General features: G+C 34.7%; 1 protein-coding gene across 1 annotated transcript; it reads right to left on the bottom strand.

The window, feature by feature from the left end:
• Positions 1-5,472: 5,472 nt before the first annotated feature.
• Positions 5,473-6,552, bottom strand: LOC132616881 (putative glycine-rich cell wall structural protein 1). The gene is made up of 3 exons (XM_060331639.1): positions 6,504-6,552; positions 5,782-6,231; positions 5,473-5,691 (listed from the first exon to the last, which is right to left on the bottom strand). Coding segments are annotated over exons 1-3 (576 nt in total). The 5' UTR covers positions 6,505-6,552; the 3' UTR covers positions 5,473-5,566.
• Positions 6,553-14,703: the final 8,151 nt, after the last annotated feature.

Genomic DNA, 14,703 nt, shown 5'->3' with positions numbered 1-14,703 from the left:
ATTAATCAACTATATTTTAGTACAGCCCGACAGTGCAGAGAAAATCGGAGTAATTAATTTTTAAACGCAGAGTAAAATTTGATCAAGTCAAGATCTCAACACTTCTTTTTTTTTTTTTTTTTAAAAAGAGTTAATTGAGATGATGGGTTGGGGACAAAATAGTATGACTTCATTATTTTTTGGCATAAAAAGGAGTGTTTGTTTATATTATAAAAAGGGGGGGGGGGGGGTTTAATTTAATGATGGGATCCAACACATATTTACACACACCATAATAGTTAATTTTCAGATTGGGGGCTCTCTCTCTCTTTTCTAAAAAATACAAAACCCTAAACATTTTCTCCCCCATCTCATTTTTTTTTCACGCCCACAAAACCGCCGCCTTCCGCCGGAGCTCGGTGCTCCGGCGACGCGCCAGAATCCTCACACCCACTCCTCCACAGAACCACAACTTTCTCTCTCAAACACGCACTCTTTGGTCTACGCGCCACCGACGCGCCGTCGGATCGTCGCCGGCAACCGTCGTTCTCCAATTTTTTTTTATTGTTTTATTTGAGACCAGCTTCTGCTTAAGGTACTGCATTTTAAATATTTTCAGAGTGGCCGGTGAAGAAATTTCCGTCGATTTCCAAGGCCTTCCGTGTACAAAGACGGGTTTTTATTTTAAGTTTATTCATTGTTTTTTTTTTAATTCATCCGATAATTATTTATTCTCTTACTAACATTTTATTAAGTCTCATACAGGTATCTGGAGTTACTTTTTGAAGATGATACTCAAAAGAAGTTCAAATAGCTTCTTAAATTCTTTGTTTATATATTTTTTTTACATTCTTAAATTATGCAAGCATAAAATATAGTGAAACTTTACTTTTTAGGGTGCAGGTTGGTGGTATTTATTTATGATCTGCTTAGGTGATTTAAATTTTATGTGTTTTAGACAAATTAATATTAGGCAGTTATTATTTTTCGTAGCTAATATTCTTATAGTTATCATGTTTTGCTAGAGTTTTAATTCAATAGCTTAGCACACTTAAGTAAATAAATAGGGTGATTTGCCTCAATATTTAGGCTTTAGAATATACTCTCATAATTAATTGATTAGGCGTACATACTTAGGCTAGTTAAATTAGTTAACTTAGCTTGAGTAATTTCATGTCCATTCCTTATACTCTTTTCACATACCCAAACTTCTAAGTTGCACATAACTTTTTTTTTAAAATAATTATTATATCACATATGTATAAAATACGTATTGCATGATTATTTATGTGAATAGTCATATTAGTTATTCTTTAGTCTAAATTTTATTAATTTTTTCAAGCCTTTTTACACATCTCTCGTATAGTTAAATTGGTCCAGCCGGGAACCACATTTGTGGATTCTGAAGGATGCCTAACACCTTCCCTTCGGAATAATTTGAACCCTTACCTAGAATCTCACTTATTTTCGCAGACCATGTTAAGCTGCATATATTAATAATTTATAGGTACCCTAGTATACCTTAAATGCTAGGTGGCGACTCTGTACATAATTAATTATTTCAGAGCTCCATAAGTTGTGCTTTGTTTAGCCTTGGTAAAAATAGGGTGCAACAACATGGCGACTCCGCTGGGGACACTTAGGTTCTAACCATATGGACTCAATTTGTTATTCGAGGTATGTTGTCTTTATTTGAATTTTTCTTTATTTTACTTGCCTGTATTTATTCGTCATGTATATCCTTTCCCTTGTTCCCTTATTTGTTTACGTACATATCTGCTTTTAATTTCATACACTGTATTATTGCCTTTTTAGTAGCAAGTTTTATCATCAATATGGTATCAAAGGTTATTGGGCACGCGATTGTTGTGCGACCTGATTTGATAAATTTTATAAATCCTCCATCAAAAGAAAGGAATACAAAATGGAGACGCACTTGACCTTTCAAAGTGATGTTGAGGTGGATCATATAAATATGATAAATGTTAAGGCATGAGAATGAGCTTATAATAAATTTATGAAGCACGCACAGGATTCGTCCATTCCTTGAAGAGAATGTGACTTGTGCTAAGCATCATGAATGCTCGTTCATTCTTGAAAGTGAATGTGTCAAGATGTGATAAAAATTATGGATGAGGACGTGCTCATGTAAGGTTGCTAATACCATAACTCATCTCTACGGGAGGTTTAAGAGAAATAATGAAATTTTATTTTGGCATAAACAGTCATTTGATGACATACTTTTAGTACGTCACAAGTATTGTGGAATGTCTTATCATGGATTACCAAAGGGTAAAAGCAAGACATAATTCTTGTCTATAATTTTTTTTATCATGACCGTAATTACAAGATTTTCTTCTTAAAGGAGATGTTCACTATAAGGATGGTGTTGTGAAATATGTGGTAGTACACAAAATTAATTGAGAGCTCCGAAAGAGCTAATTTGTTACTAATCGGAGGAAGAAAATTATTCATAATTTTAGTGTTGTAGTATGTCTCAAAAGAAACTTATTTAAGTTTCAAAGGCACTGGCCAAAAAAAAAAAAAAAAAGGAGTTATATTGAGGCTACAAATTATGGGAAGTTTTATATCTTCATTTACTATAATTGAAGCGGGTTATAAATATTTATGTGAAAGGTTATCCACCTTTTCCTCATGTTTGTAGTACACAAATATGGACATGATGATGGAATCACACGTGATAGTAAACTAGAAGTTTACATAAACAAATATCAGTTGGCATGACCGGTTGGCCATCCCGGTTCAAATGTGATGCAAAAAAATTGAGAATTCACATAGTTATATATTGAAGAAAGCAAAAGATTCTTCAAGAATTCTCTTGTGCTGCTTGTTCTCATGACAAGTTGATCATTATACCAGCTAAGGTTGAGATTGTATCCCCTGATTTTTGGAACATATAAAAGATGATATATATATATATATATATATATATATATATAAGGGCTAAGTCACCTGTCATGGGGACCGGTTTACTATATTTGATTTTAATAGATGAATTTATGTTATGATCACACGTGCATTTGGTATCAACTTGCAATTTGATTTTCGTAAGGTTGTTTGTTCAAATTGGTAAATTAAGAGCACATTTCCAAACTATGGATATATGTTGATAATGCTGATTTATATCCAAGTTGGTTTAGCAGAAATTGCGTGCATTTAGTTATAGTTAAACAATTGGTTATGAGAACAAATCTCTCAAAACGCTTGTATGCATCAAGCCAACAAGATTTCCCTATCACAATTGGTTCAGGGTCAGGAACCAAATAATTCTCATCTAGAGATTTGAATGTGCGGTATATGATTAAGTTTCTCCACCACAATGCACAAAGATGGGTCGCCAAATAAGGTTGTGATGCGTGTTAGATTTTCTAACATTAAGGAGTGAGATGAAAAGAAGCTGGAAAATAATGTATATATAATGAATTATCACTGGTATGATATAATTTAAATAAACTGTCAGGCGCATTTGCTGACCCAATATCATATTCCATCTACAAATGCTCCAACTAAACTAACATCCTGAAGGACCGAGTCTATGGCGATAGACCAATCAGTTCCAAAAGTAAAATTCCTTGAAGACGGAAAGGAACAAATGATCATAATAATGAGGCAAGTAGCACCACAACATCACACTTCATAAAACTTTGAAAAAGATTCATGTACCTAAAAATGATGAAAAATGAACAGAACCCGGTAAGTTCTGACAAATAGGAACCGATATCAAATGACTGTCAACGGTATCTTTGATATAATGTAGCGCTCAACATTATAAATAGTGATGAGGATCTTGAAGTCAAATATGTCAAAGAGTATGGACAGATAAATGATTGGCCGAATAAAAATACACAATTCAAGTATATTTTTTTCACTTGAAAAAGTGATATTTTGGCCCTATAGTCCAAAGACCTCAAGGTATAATGTCAGTGGGGTATAAAGGAATTTTTGTGCGAAAAGTGAAATGAAAAATAAATCCGTAAGATATAAAGTTCGGCTTGTGACTTGTGGTATCAAGTTTTTCGCAAAAATCTTGGCATTATTGTATGGAGATGTGTTATCCTGTGGTGGATGCAATGGGGTTTCATGTAGTCTTGCAATACATGAAAAAATTGAATGTGTATAATGAAATATTGTCATGTCAAGTTGGACAGTGAAGTTTATATGAAATTTTTTAAAGGATCTAAAAGGTCTTAAAGTCCTCGAGTACCTCAATGGTTGTAAGATCGCTTAACATAAAGAAAGATCAATTCTGGATCTCATGAAAATGTTCAGAAAGTACCATGTCTAGTGCGATTGGTGCACTAATGTATCCTGCTATTACTATCCATGAGATAATGTTTTTATTCAGGCAATATATAATCTCACTTATACCCGTGGAGACATTAGAGTGAAATAAATATGATATAAATTTATTGATTCTAACCAATATAATCAAGGTTTGTTGGTTATGACATGCAGGACATTTATATAATCTCTATAAAGTTCGATCTCGAACAACTTATGTGTACATATGCGGGTATTGCCATATTGCTAAGTCTTCAAAAGTGCAAAGAATTTTCCTTGAAGAATGAAGTACGACTGAAAGGATGATATATTGAAGACAAAATTGCTTGAACATTATTCAACTGAAAGGATACAACATTGAAGATGAAGAAGAAGAAAACATATTTTGCCGAAAATTATTTTCACACATGATCGTCATAGAAGTGGTGAAAATATATTCAAGAAATTTTAAGTGACAATGTAGCAGATATCTTAACTAAGGCATTACTAACCTCAAGATTTGAGAAGCTAGTATACACGATTGGGATACGTTGTCTCTGATACATCAAGTGAAGTTTTCATCCGGGAGAGTAAAATACACGCTGCACTCTTTCTCCCTTAACCAAGATTTTGTCCAATTAGGTTTTCTGGAAAGAATATACTGAAGCAGCTTTCAAAGCGTATTACTAAATATGTGTACTCTATTTCTTCGCTAGGACTTTTTTCCATATGATTTTTCCTACTAAGGTTTTAACGAGGCACATTATCTATTAATGAGCATTCAAGGGGAAATGTAGTAAATAATATTAAAAGTGAATGTCCATGTATTATAAAATATGTATTAATTTATACTTGGAGAGAAAGATTTGGTTGGAGAATAATGTAACTAGGAAATAACCTATAGTAACTATGGGACAGTTAGAATCTAACTAGTTAATTTATCTTCCTATAAATAGGAAGGCTTTATCCCTCGGTAAAGTATCAAAATATGACAATAAAATCTCTCCTTAAGCTTCCTCTCTAAATCTCTTGTTTCACTCTCAATTATATTATTTTATAACCGTCACTCTCAATTGTATTATTTTATAACCGTACTCCAATTGACATATATAATCAATGACATAATTTTAGCAACTCTCAAAATCGACAAAACTATGAATCACAATTTATTTAGTGAAAAGAGTTCATTAAAGAATATGGTTTGAGACAAATTTGCCTTTATTTCCTTATTCTAACTCTAAACTATTGAGAAAAATCCGATGAAAATAGTTGATCACCAAAGTCGTATAAGGACCTTACTGAAACTTCAAGGGAAAATTTCAATAGGATCAATAGCCGCGCCATCATCTCCATGGCCTTCACCAGCTCCGACACCAAAACCACTTCCGCCGTCTTCACCTCCTCCACCACCGCCACCTCCGCCGCCACCACCTCCATTGCCACCTAATCCACTACCAAATCCAGCTCCTATTCCAAAACCACTTCCGAGGTCTTCACCTCCACCTCCGCCGCCGCCGCCACCACCTCCATTGCTACCTGATCCACTACCAAATCCTCCACCATATCCACCATTCATACCTCCTCCTCCTCCTCCTCCGCCGCCGCCGCCACCACCACCTCCATCGTTGCCTGCTCCACTACCCACTCCAATTCCAAAACCACTCCCGCTGTCCTTTCCTCCTCCTCCTCCTCCACCGCCGCCGCCGCCACCGCCACCACCTCCATCGCTGCCTAATCCACTACCCCCTCCAATTCCAAAACCACTCCCGCCGTCCTTACCTCCTCCTCCTCCTCCGCCGCCGCCGCCTCCACCGCCAGCGATACCTCCTATAATTTGGTCAATTCCGCCGAAGCTGGGGATGTCACCGGACGGAAACTGAAGAAGCTTCCTTGCATATGTGGCTTGCACGAAAACACACACAACAAACAAAAGAACCAACCTGCTAGTCATCTTCATATTTGCTGTTAACACTACAACACAAAGTAGCACAGCCTAGTCAGCAAGTGCTATTCAGAAAGCGGGAGAAGTACACAACAAATATTTGAAAAAAGAAACAAAATTCAGTTTTTTTTTTCTATTGCAAAATTGCACTTCCCATTATTTCTTGTCCCGAAGTAGAAAAAATAACTGTCTAAACATTAGCTTAGCACAAAATAAGATGGGAAGATGTAATTGTGTGGAATATTTAGCAGTAATATAAGCAACATTAACAGGAAATTAAGATGAGGACTGCTTTTCTTACTTGGCTGTTCTCGTATGTGTTTTGAGCTGAAGTGACCTCAAAGAAGAGCTAAGCACTTGATGAATGATCTGAGATGTTTAGGACCATTTATATACTATAGAATAGTGGTAAGGTAACATACATGGTTAATGAATGCAATTAATATCACATTTACAAAATGGAAACGCCATGTGTACAAAGTAAACTGATAAACCGCATCAAACCGATAAACCGAGTCAAACCGAGAAAAAAACCCGACTAGTGGTTTGGTTTGACTTGGTTTGGTGTTGGAAAAAAAAACCTGACCATAATTGGTTTGGTTTGGTTTTAACTAAAAAAAGTCAAACCGAACCAAACCAACCCGACATTACATGTATTCATTTAAAATATTTTATACATAAAAATATTTATTTGTAATGTAATTTATAAATATTTCTTAAATTTTTTCGTAGTTTTTTTATCTATTATCATATTATTCAAGCTTGAACTTAGAATTTTGAACGTCAATAAGTTTTATATCCTATGGATGTTAGTAACTCAAATAAAGTCCAAACCAAAACCAACTCAACACTAATGCTAACAAAAGAAATTCAATTTACCATTAGGAATGACAATAATGTTGGATATCTATTGTTTAGTTTTGCATAATTGATTTAGAAAGTGAAAATACATAACTTAAGTTTTTTTTCTCTGTCATGTAATTAATACTTATTTGTCGTACTTATTTTAGCATGACTTAATATTTTTAGATTATGGTCATTTTCTTTATGGCTTGTTAATTAGCAATATTTATTTTAACCGATTTTATTAGCTTTTGTTAAATATTTTAATACAATGTCATCACTCTTCTCACATTTTGTGTTATTTTCTTAAGAAACACCTTAATTATATAGTTGTGCCTTACTAGGACTAAAGAAATATTTGAAGTAAAAGTTATATGTTTTGTATCAAGAACTATTCCGAAAAAAAACCCGAGAAACCGAATAACCCGAGAAAACCTGAGGTTGAAAAACCCAAATTTTATTGGTTTGGTTTGGTGTATAAATTTAAAAACCCGACGCAATTGGTTTGGTTTGGTGTTTAAAAAATCCGAACCAACCCGGTCCATGTACACCCCTACTTAACACTACAAGAAAGTATAGAATCGCAACAAAAAAAATTATATTTGGCAACAACTAAGGTTTATTGTTGTCAAATGATTTTTTTTGTTGCTAAAAAATTTAATTTTGTTGCCATAGTATTGATTATTGTTGCAAAAAGTACTTTTGGCAACCAAAAAAAAAAAGTTGTTGCACGTTGTTGCAATAACAGTCGTTGGGAAAAGTTCATGCAACAAAATATTTTTTTTTGTTACCAAAAGTACTTTTTGTAACAATAATCAATCTATGGCAACAAAAAAAAAATGTTGCCAAATATATTTTTTCTTGTAGTGTAAACAGAAACGCGCCTACAGTACCATCCTCATTAAGTTCATCTACAGAGGATTGTTGTACTAACAAACGAGTGTGCTATCTATAGAAGGCCGTTGACTAAGATAGAATTGTACAATATGTAACAATTATGTCTCCTCTAGGTGGACATTTATCCTATACCTATATATAGAAGGCTGTTGACTAAAGACGGAATTGCACAATGGAGTCCTATAAGTGATTTCTGCTGCCCCTTATGTAATACTACATGAATCTGTTAATCATTTGTTCTTCCAATATACTCAACTGCTATCTGGACAAACTGCTACAGTGGCAAGGAGTAAACAAATCATCCAAAGATTGGCAAGATGAACTTAGCTGGGCTGCCAAGAGTACAAAGGGTGCAATTATCTATAAAATATCCTTAGCAATTAGTATGTTGCCTATATCTGTTGGCAAGAGAGGAATTTGAGACTCTTTTTGTCACGACCCAAATTACCGATCGTGCAGGCACCCACCTTATTATCACTAGTAGGCGAACTCTTACCCGTTAACCCATTAATCACTAGCCAATTTCAACTTCTTTAATCATTTATACTCTAACAATCAATAAATAAGTAAATGAATAAATAGTCTGACCAAGTCATAAATAATAATTAATATAAGTGCGGAAGTCTTAACTATTACACCCCCAAAATTTGAAAGTCATCGTACAAGGACTCTAGCCAATAATGTCTAAAGAATGAAATATATCTCAAATATAATAACAAATAATGTCTGGAATGAAAGTAGACATCTGAAAAGAGAGATCTTCAGGTGGCATGGCATGGATAGAAGCTCACCCTCGGATCCGTTCAAGCTAACTAGCTTCAAGCTAGAGATGTGGTCTGGATGAAATATCTGGTACACAATCTGCACTCAAAAAGGGTGCAACAAGGTAGTATCAGTACGAACACTATGTACCGGTAAGCATCATAGGCCGACTAAGATTAGTTCACACATATAAGTATAAAATCAACAAGATAAACAGATAGCCACTTAATACTCAAATCCAAGTCACAGAATATCCCATAACAGAGTCACAGGCTCACAGCCTAAGATGAAGCTTCTAAACCACAAGTCTGTCAAGTTTCAATAATCCCACCTGATACTCACAAGTCCAAGTTCCGTCCCTAGGTAGAGTCACTAATCCACAATTTAACTCAGTCAATGGTCATATTTATATCACAATAGGCATTCAACATCCATACCAAAATCAGAACCAAACGAGCATATCATAATGCAGAATAAAATGTAATGATGTACAATGCAAAATATGATGAAGTGCATGCAATGCACTGGCCAAATACACACTGTACACACATGCTCACTGGTGTCATTGCCTAGAAGTCATGACCTGCAGGGGACCCATAGTGTCCATGTACCACTCGTTCCGGATACTCACCGGACCCGACCCATAAATCCTCCTCTTCGGAAAGAACCTCGGACACGGATCCACATCATGTACCACTCGTTTCCGGAACGAACCTCGGACCACGAGCTCACAATTAGCATCAAATAGTATCACAAGTTCAACAAGAAGATTATATTAACTTCTTCACTAATTTCACATCACAATGTATGTCTCCACGTATTCCAGTTCATTAGTATGTATGGACTATGAACAATTAGCAATATCAATGTCAAACACAACGCATCATGCCACAAGTCTTTCATGAATCCTTACCTTCCACCATTTCCATCATGTATGAGTGTATGAATGCATAAATGAGTGTAAACATGGTAAATCAATGCAAACCGATAAAGCAACAGTGAAGGTACAAGTCACAAGTCATAACAAGACTTAGATCAACTCAACCATGAAATGAATCATACAACCCGTCTCACCCAACATAAGAGTCTGTGTCCCTCTTTACTTCCACACATAGCAAGTACGCCTCACAACTAAGTCTTGTATCACCAAGATGCTACATTTTTCTATATATTATCATCAACAGTAAATCATACATCAAGCTTTCATCTACTTACTGTCATAAGTTTATATCACAATTCAAATCTAAACTCATTATCCTTCCTTTCTCTGATAATATGTGTCACAATAAGAGAGAACTGAGTACAACACGACAATTTAGGTAATAAGTCTAGTCACAATAACCGGGCAACGAGCTACCATCAACAACAATCAACCTAATAGAAATCCATCCCGAATCGCCACAGTATGAATACAAGTACACCTCATATTTCGGTACATAAAGTAATGGCGACGAGCCCACAAAATCAGAAGTCATACCAACCTAGCTAATATCCAACCAAAACACCATGTCCGAAGACCTAATCATGCTTTCTCTCATCAATTCTACACAAGACATACGTTTCGCTAATCAAAGTCTAACTAAAGTAAGTCGTAACCTACCTCGAATGCAGAACAGGAGCCACGAACTACTCCACACGAGTCTTCTATTTCCGAAGCGCCTCATAACGGTCAAAGTCTAACAATATGATGCTAAGTAAGCAACAAACCATGCATTTAAACAAGAACAACAATTTGGGGGAAAAGACCCACTTACTTCTACCCTTTTCAATGGATGAAACCATTCTTTAATGGTGAATTTATCATAACTTCTATCTCTACAATCATTAACCTTCAATTCATGGGTTTCTAATCAATTTAACCTTTCAAACGGATTTTAGGACAAAATTTCCATTTTTATTAGAACCCTAAGTCTCAACATGCAATTTCAACCATGAGAAATCAAATTCCCTTCCTAGAAAGTGATAATCTATACCCATAGATGATTAATCAACAACCCACCAATTATTTAAGTGTTTACTAATTCTAGGGTTCTAGGATTTCCACCCATCATTGATGGACCTTAAAATAATTATGGAATTTGAAGAAGAAAGGAAAAGGAACAAATAAAGGTGGGGACTTACCCTCCAAGATGCTTTCACCGAAGAATGTAATGAAGTTTGCCTGTTTGCCTCTGTTATACCCCATTTAAATGGGTTAAAGTAGAGTACAACATATTGGTGATCCTTATTTATTTTATTTTAAGGAGTCGCCACCTAATTAATTTAGTGGTGAATTAGGACACCTAATTTATTAACTAAGGTAAAGCCTAACTAAACCTCTGTTAATGGTCTGCTTAATTAGCGTGATTCTAGGTAAGGGTTCTAGATTATCCTAAAGGGAAGGGGTTAGGCATCCTTTAGAATCCATTAATCATGATTACCGTCCAAACTTAGGTTAATTAATTAAGGCTAAAGATGCAAAATATAGCTTGTAAATGTTGCTAAGGAAAATATAATAATGCTATTCAAAATAATACTTATAAATGTTGTTAAGGCTTTAAGTAAAAATGCTATTTAGAATAAGACTTGTAGAAAATATAATAATTTGCATAAAAGGAGACTTCAAATGCCATTTAAAATAAACTTATAAATGTTGCTAAGGCTTTAAATAATAATGCGATTTAAAATAAGATTTGCATAAAATGTAATAATTTGCATATAAGTAGAAGTTTTAAGAGAAGACTTAGCAAATTTGATCCTTGAATAAAATTATGTTATATGAATATGGTAATGTAGAAAAATCTAGACTTATTTTTATAAATAGGATGCAAAAGGAAGTGAGTTTCTTTCTTTTTTTTTTATTAACTTTATTTAACTATATTTGGCTAAAATATATATAATTGGATAAATCTTGACAAATTGTTTATAGTATATACCTAAGTTCATATTTGCGTATTAGTGACGTTTTAATTTTCTAAGATAGTAGTAATAAATCATGATTCCTTTAGCTCAAAATATGTAGTCATGCTTTTTTGAAAATCAATTATTCTAATGAAAATAAATATTGTAGATACTATGAATAATTTAACAAAAAGAAAGAGAGAATGAAATCTTAAATTAACTACCCATTACTAAACTAAACCCCACTAATTTCACTAAGGTTCATGTAAATTAACAAAACAAAGTATTAGTTATACAATATAAATTAAATGCACAAAAAAAGATAAAATAGAGGAGCACATAAGTTAAATGGGCTCAGCCCATTTTTAAGACGGCTATGATCATGCTGTTGTTGGGCTTTGGCCCAGAATTCTTATGTTTTTTTTTATTTTCGCCGTGGACAGGGGCTGGATAGGAGAGAGGTCATGTTGGGCTTTTAGCCCAACTCCAAATGCGGAAGAAGAACGAGTCTCTCGGACTCGTATGCGATGGTCATTCATAAAATGAAAGAAAAAGGATTAGTATACAATCAAGGAATAAGGTCAAGCATATGAAATGTAAACTCAACATAGATCGGTAGGTTGTGTATATACTATGTATATCTAAGTATACCTCATGTATACACATTCATGAGGATGTGTAAAAGGTTAATATTGGAAAGCTCTTGCCCCCGTTTTCCCGATGTTGCACAAGTTCCAAAGGATTTCACGAATCTCAGGCATGGCTAACACCGGGGAGGGTTCAAGCTTGATCCATAATGACCGATCTAACCTCCCCACTAACGTGCTTCAGTAAAAGTATACTATTGATATACATAAATATATAATTAATCAAACATTGTATATTTATAATGTAAACATGTAAAAATTAACAGATTCGGGAAACATAACATGCCTACAGAACTGAAATTTATCTCCGAAATCAGTTGGCACCAATTAAGCAAACTAACTAAGGGTCTTTACATCTTATAGCATACCAGGAATGAGGAGAATTAGACACTGCCTAGTCATAGGAATTTCAAACAGGGAAAAAACAGTGATACCAATACCCTTACTAAATAACTAAGGGTATTTAGTAATACCCTATTTATGATGACACAGAATACTCAAACAGCAGCAAATTTCAACTTGTTGACATATTTAAGACATCATTCAAGACATACAAAAAGCACTCCAAAGAAAGGGGTACACAACATTCAGCAAATGTCAACTCGATATACATACTAGATTCATATTCAACTTGGCATACGCTAGATGCCTGGAAACTGCAGAACATACTAAGAAGAAAGGGGGAGGTGCGGCATGACACAAGTGAGGCAAACAGAATCAGCAAACTTCAAATAGAATTGATCCAATGCAAGTAGACATGTATAAGACCAGTTCTTAACTTTTCAAGCCTAATCCTAAGGGGAGAAGGTAAAGGGGAGATATGAAAATGTCTTAGCCATATTTTCTTAAGGAGAAAATAAATTTCAGAATTCACACACTAACAGGGGGAATCTTCATATTTCAATCACATAACAGAACTTAAAGCATTCACTAACTAATCTCAACAGAGTGCAAAAATAGTTTTAAAAGGGGCAGAACTAAATTTGAATACCTTTACCCATTTTAAAGGAACATATTCTGAGATATTTAGACACTAAAAACCAATAGCAAATTAACAACACCAGCTACATAGTTTAAACAGAACTCTTAAAGAGCATGCAAACAGTCTTGATCAGTTTGGCAACTCAAATCCCTTATCTTTGCTTTTTTATAAACATAATTTAGACTCAGGCAGACTTATGCAAACTGGTACGCAACTTGAAATATTATCTATATTGGATGGCATACAGACATATACGTGCTTAAGGTGAGCTTATGCTACCAAATACCAAACAACCACTTAACTAATATAAGAAAGGCGTGATTAAGTCAAACTAACAAAAACTACAACTGACCATGATTGCATTGAACCATACTAAGTATCCAAATGAACTAGCAAACATTTAAACCAGCATATGATCAGTTAGTGTTCAAACTAACCACCTTATAGGCATGCTAATGACTAGATAAACTCACTCGACACATGCTTAACAGTTACTAACTAGATTTAAGACCATACTAACACATAGAACAAGTTAATAAATGAACAAATCTAACATGTATGATTCTTAAACTAACTACATGATTAATTGATGCTATGCTATATTAACTAAGACTAAGCTCAACTAAACTAAACAAACACCAACACAGATATTAACTAACACACAAACACAAAATAACTGAAACACGCAAAATACTAAAATAAATAAAAGGAAGAGGGTTCACCGGCCTTCTTCGGGTGCAGCGAAGCGGGTGCGGGATTTCCAATCTACCCTCGAACACTTCAAATCTCGGAGTCTGCGTAGACTCGTATGCGAAACAGTAACAGGAGCAAAAAGTGAGAATAAAACAAATGATTCGACGCTTCGGATATCAAGAAAGTAGTGAGTTAATATTTGTTAGGGGGAGATTGAAGCGGCTAAAAAGAAAACTTTTCATAGGGAGAATTTTGGCGACTCGAAACTTAATTTTTAGCGAATTTTCCAGGCGGCTAAAGCTTCTCCCATCACTTCCAGAAACGATTATTTATAGCATATTTCTAGGGTTTGCTGGGGTTTTAAAAGAAGAAATTGGGCGGGATTTAAGTTGAATCTTTTCAAACACAAAATGTTAGAACTCTTCTGATAAAAAATAGACGAAATAAAAGACAAAAATTCATTAAATTTGTACTGTGAAAATGAAAAAGAACTGGTAAGGAAACAATTTGAAATCAACAAACAGCCAAAACTCATTAAGGATTTCAAATTGAAGCAGAGGGGAAAGAAGAAGAAAACAAATCTCACCCTCTTTCAACGGTTGAAATCTGGATGGGGGGAAGGATGAACCATTAATGTCCTTCCCCAAAATGACCATGCATGGTCTGATAGGGATGAAAGAGGTCTGCGATTTCACCATGTTTGGTCGAGGAGCGTGGAGGAGAGAGAGAGAGAAGAGAGGGTGTGTGGCGGATGAGTTTTCTTAGGGTTAGGTTGATGAAAATAAGAGGATTGGGCC

Source organism: Lycium barbarum, chromosome 11 (genome assembly GCF_019175385.1).
Source record: "Lycium barbarum isolate Lr01 chromosome 11, ASM1917538v2, whole genome shotgun sequence".
NCBI classification, from domain to species: Eukaryota; Viridiplantae; Streptophyta; class Magnoliopsida; order Solanales; family Solanaceae; genus Lycium; species Lycium barbarum.
This window is presented reverse-complemented; position numbering and strand designations above follow the sequence as displayed.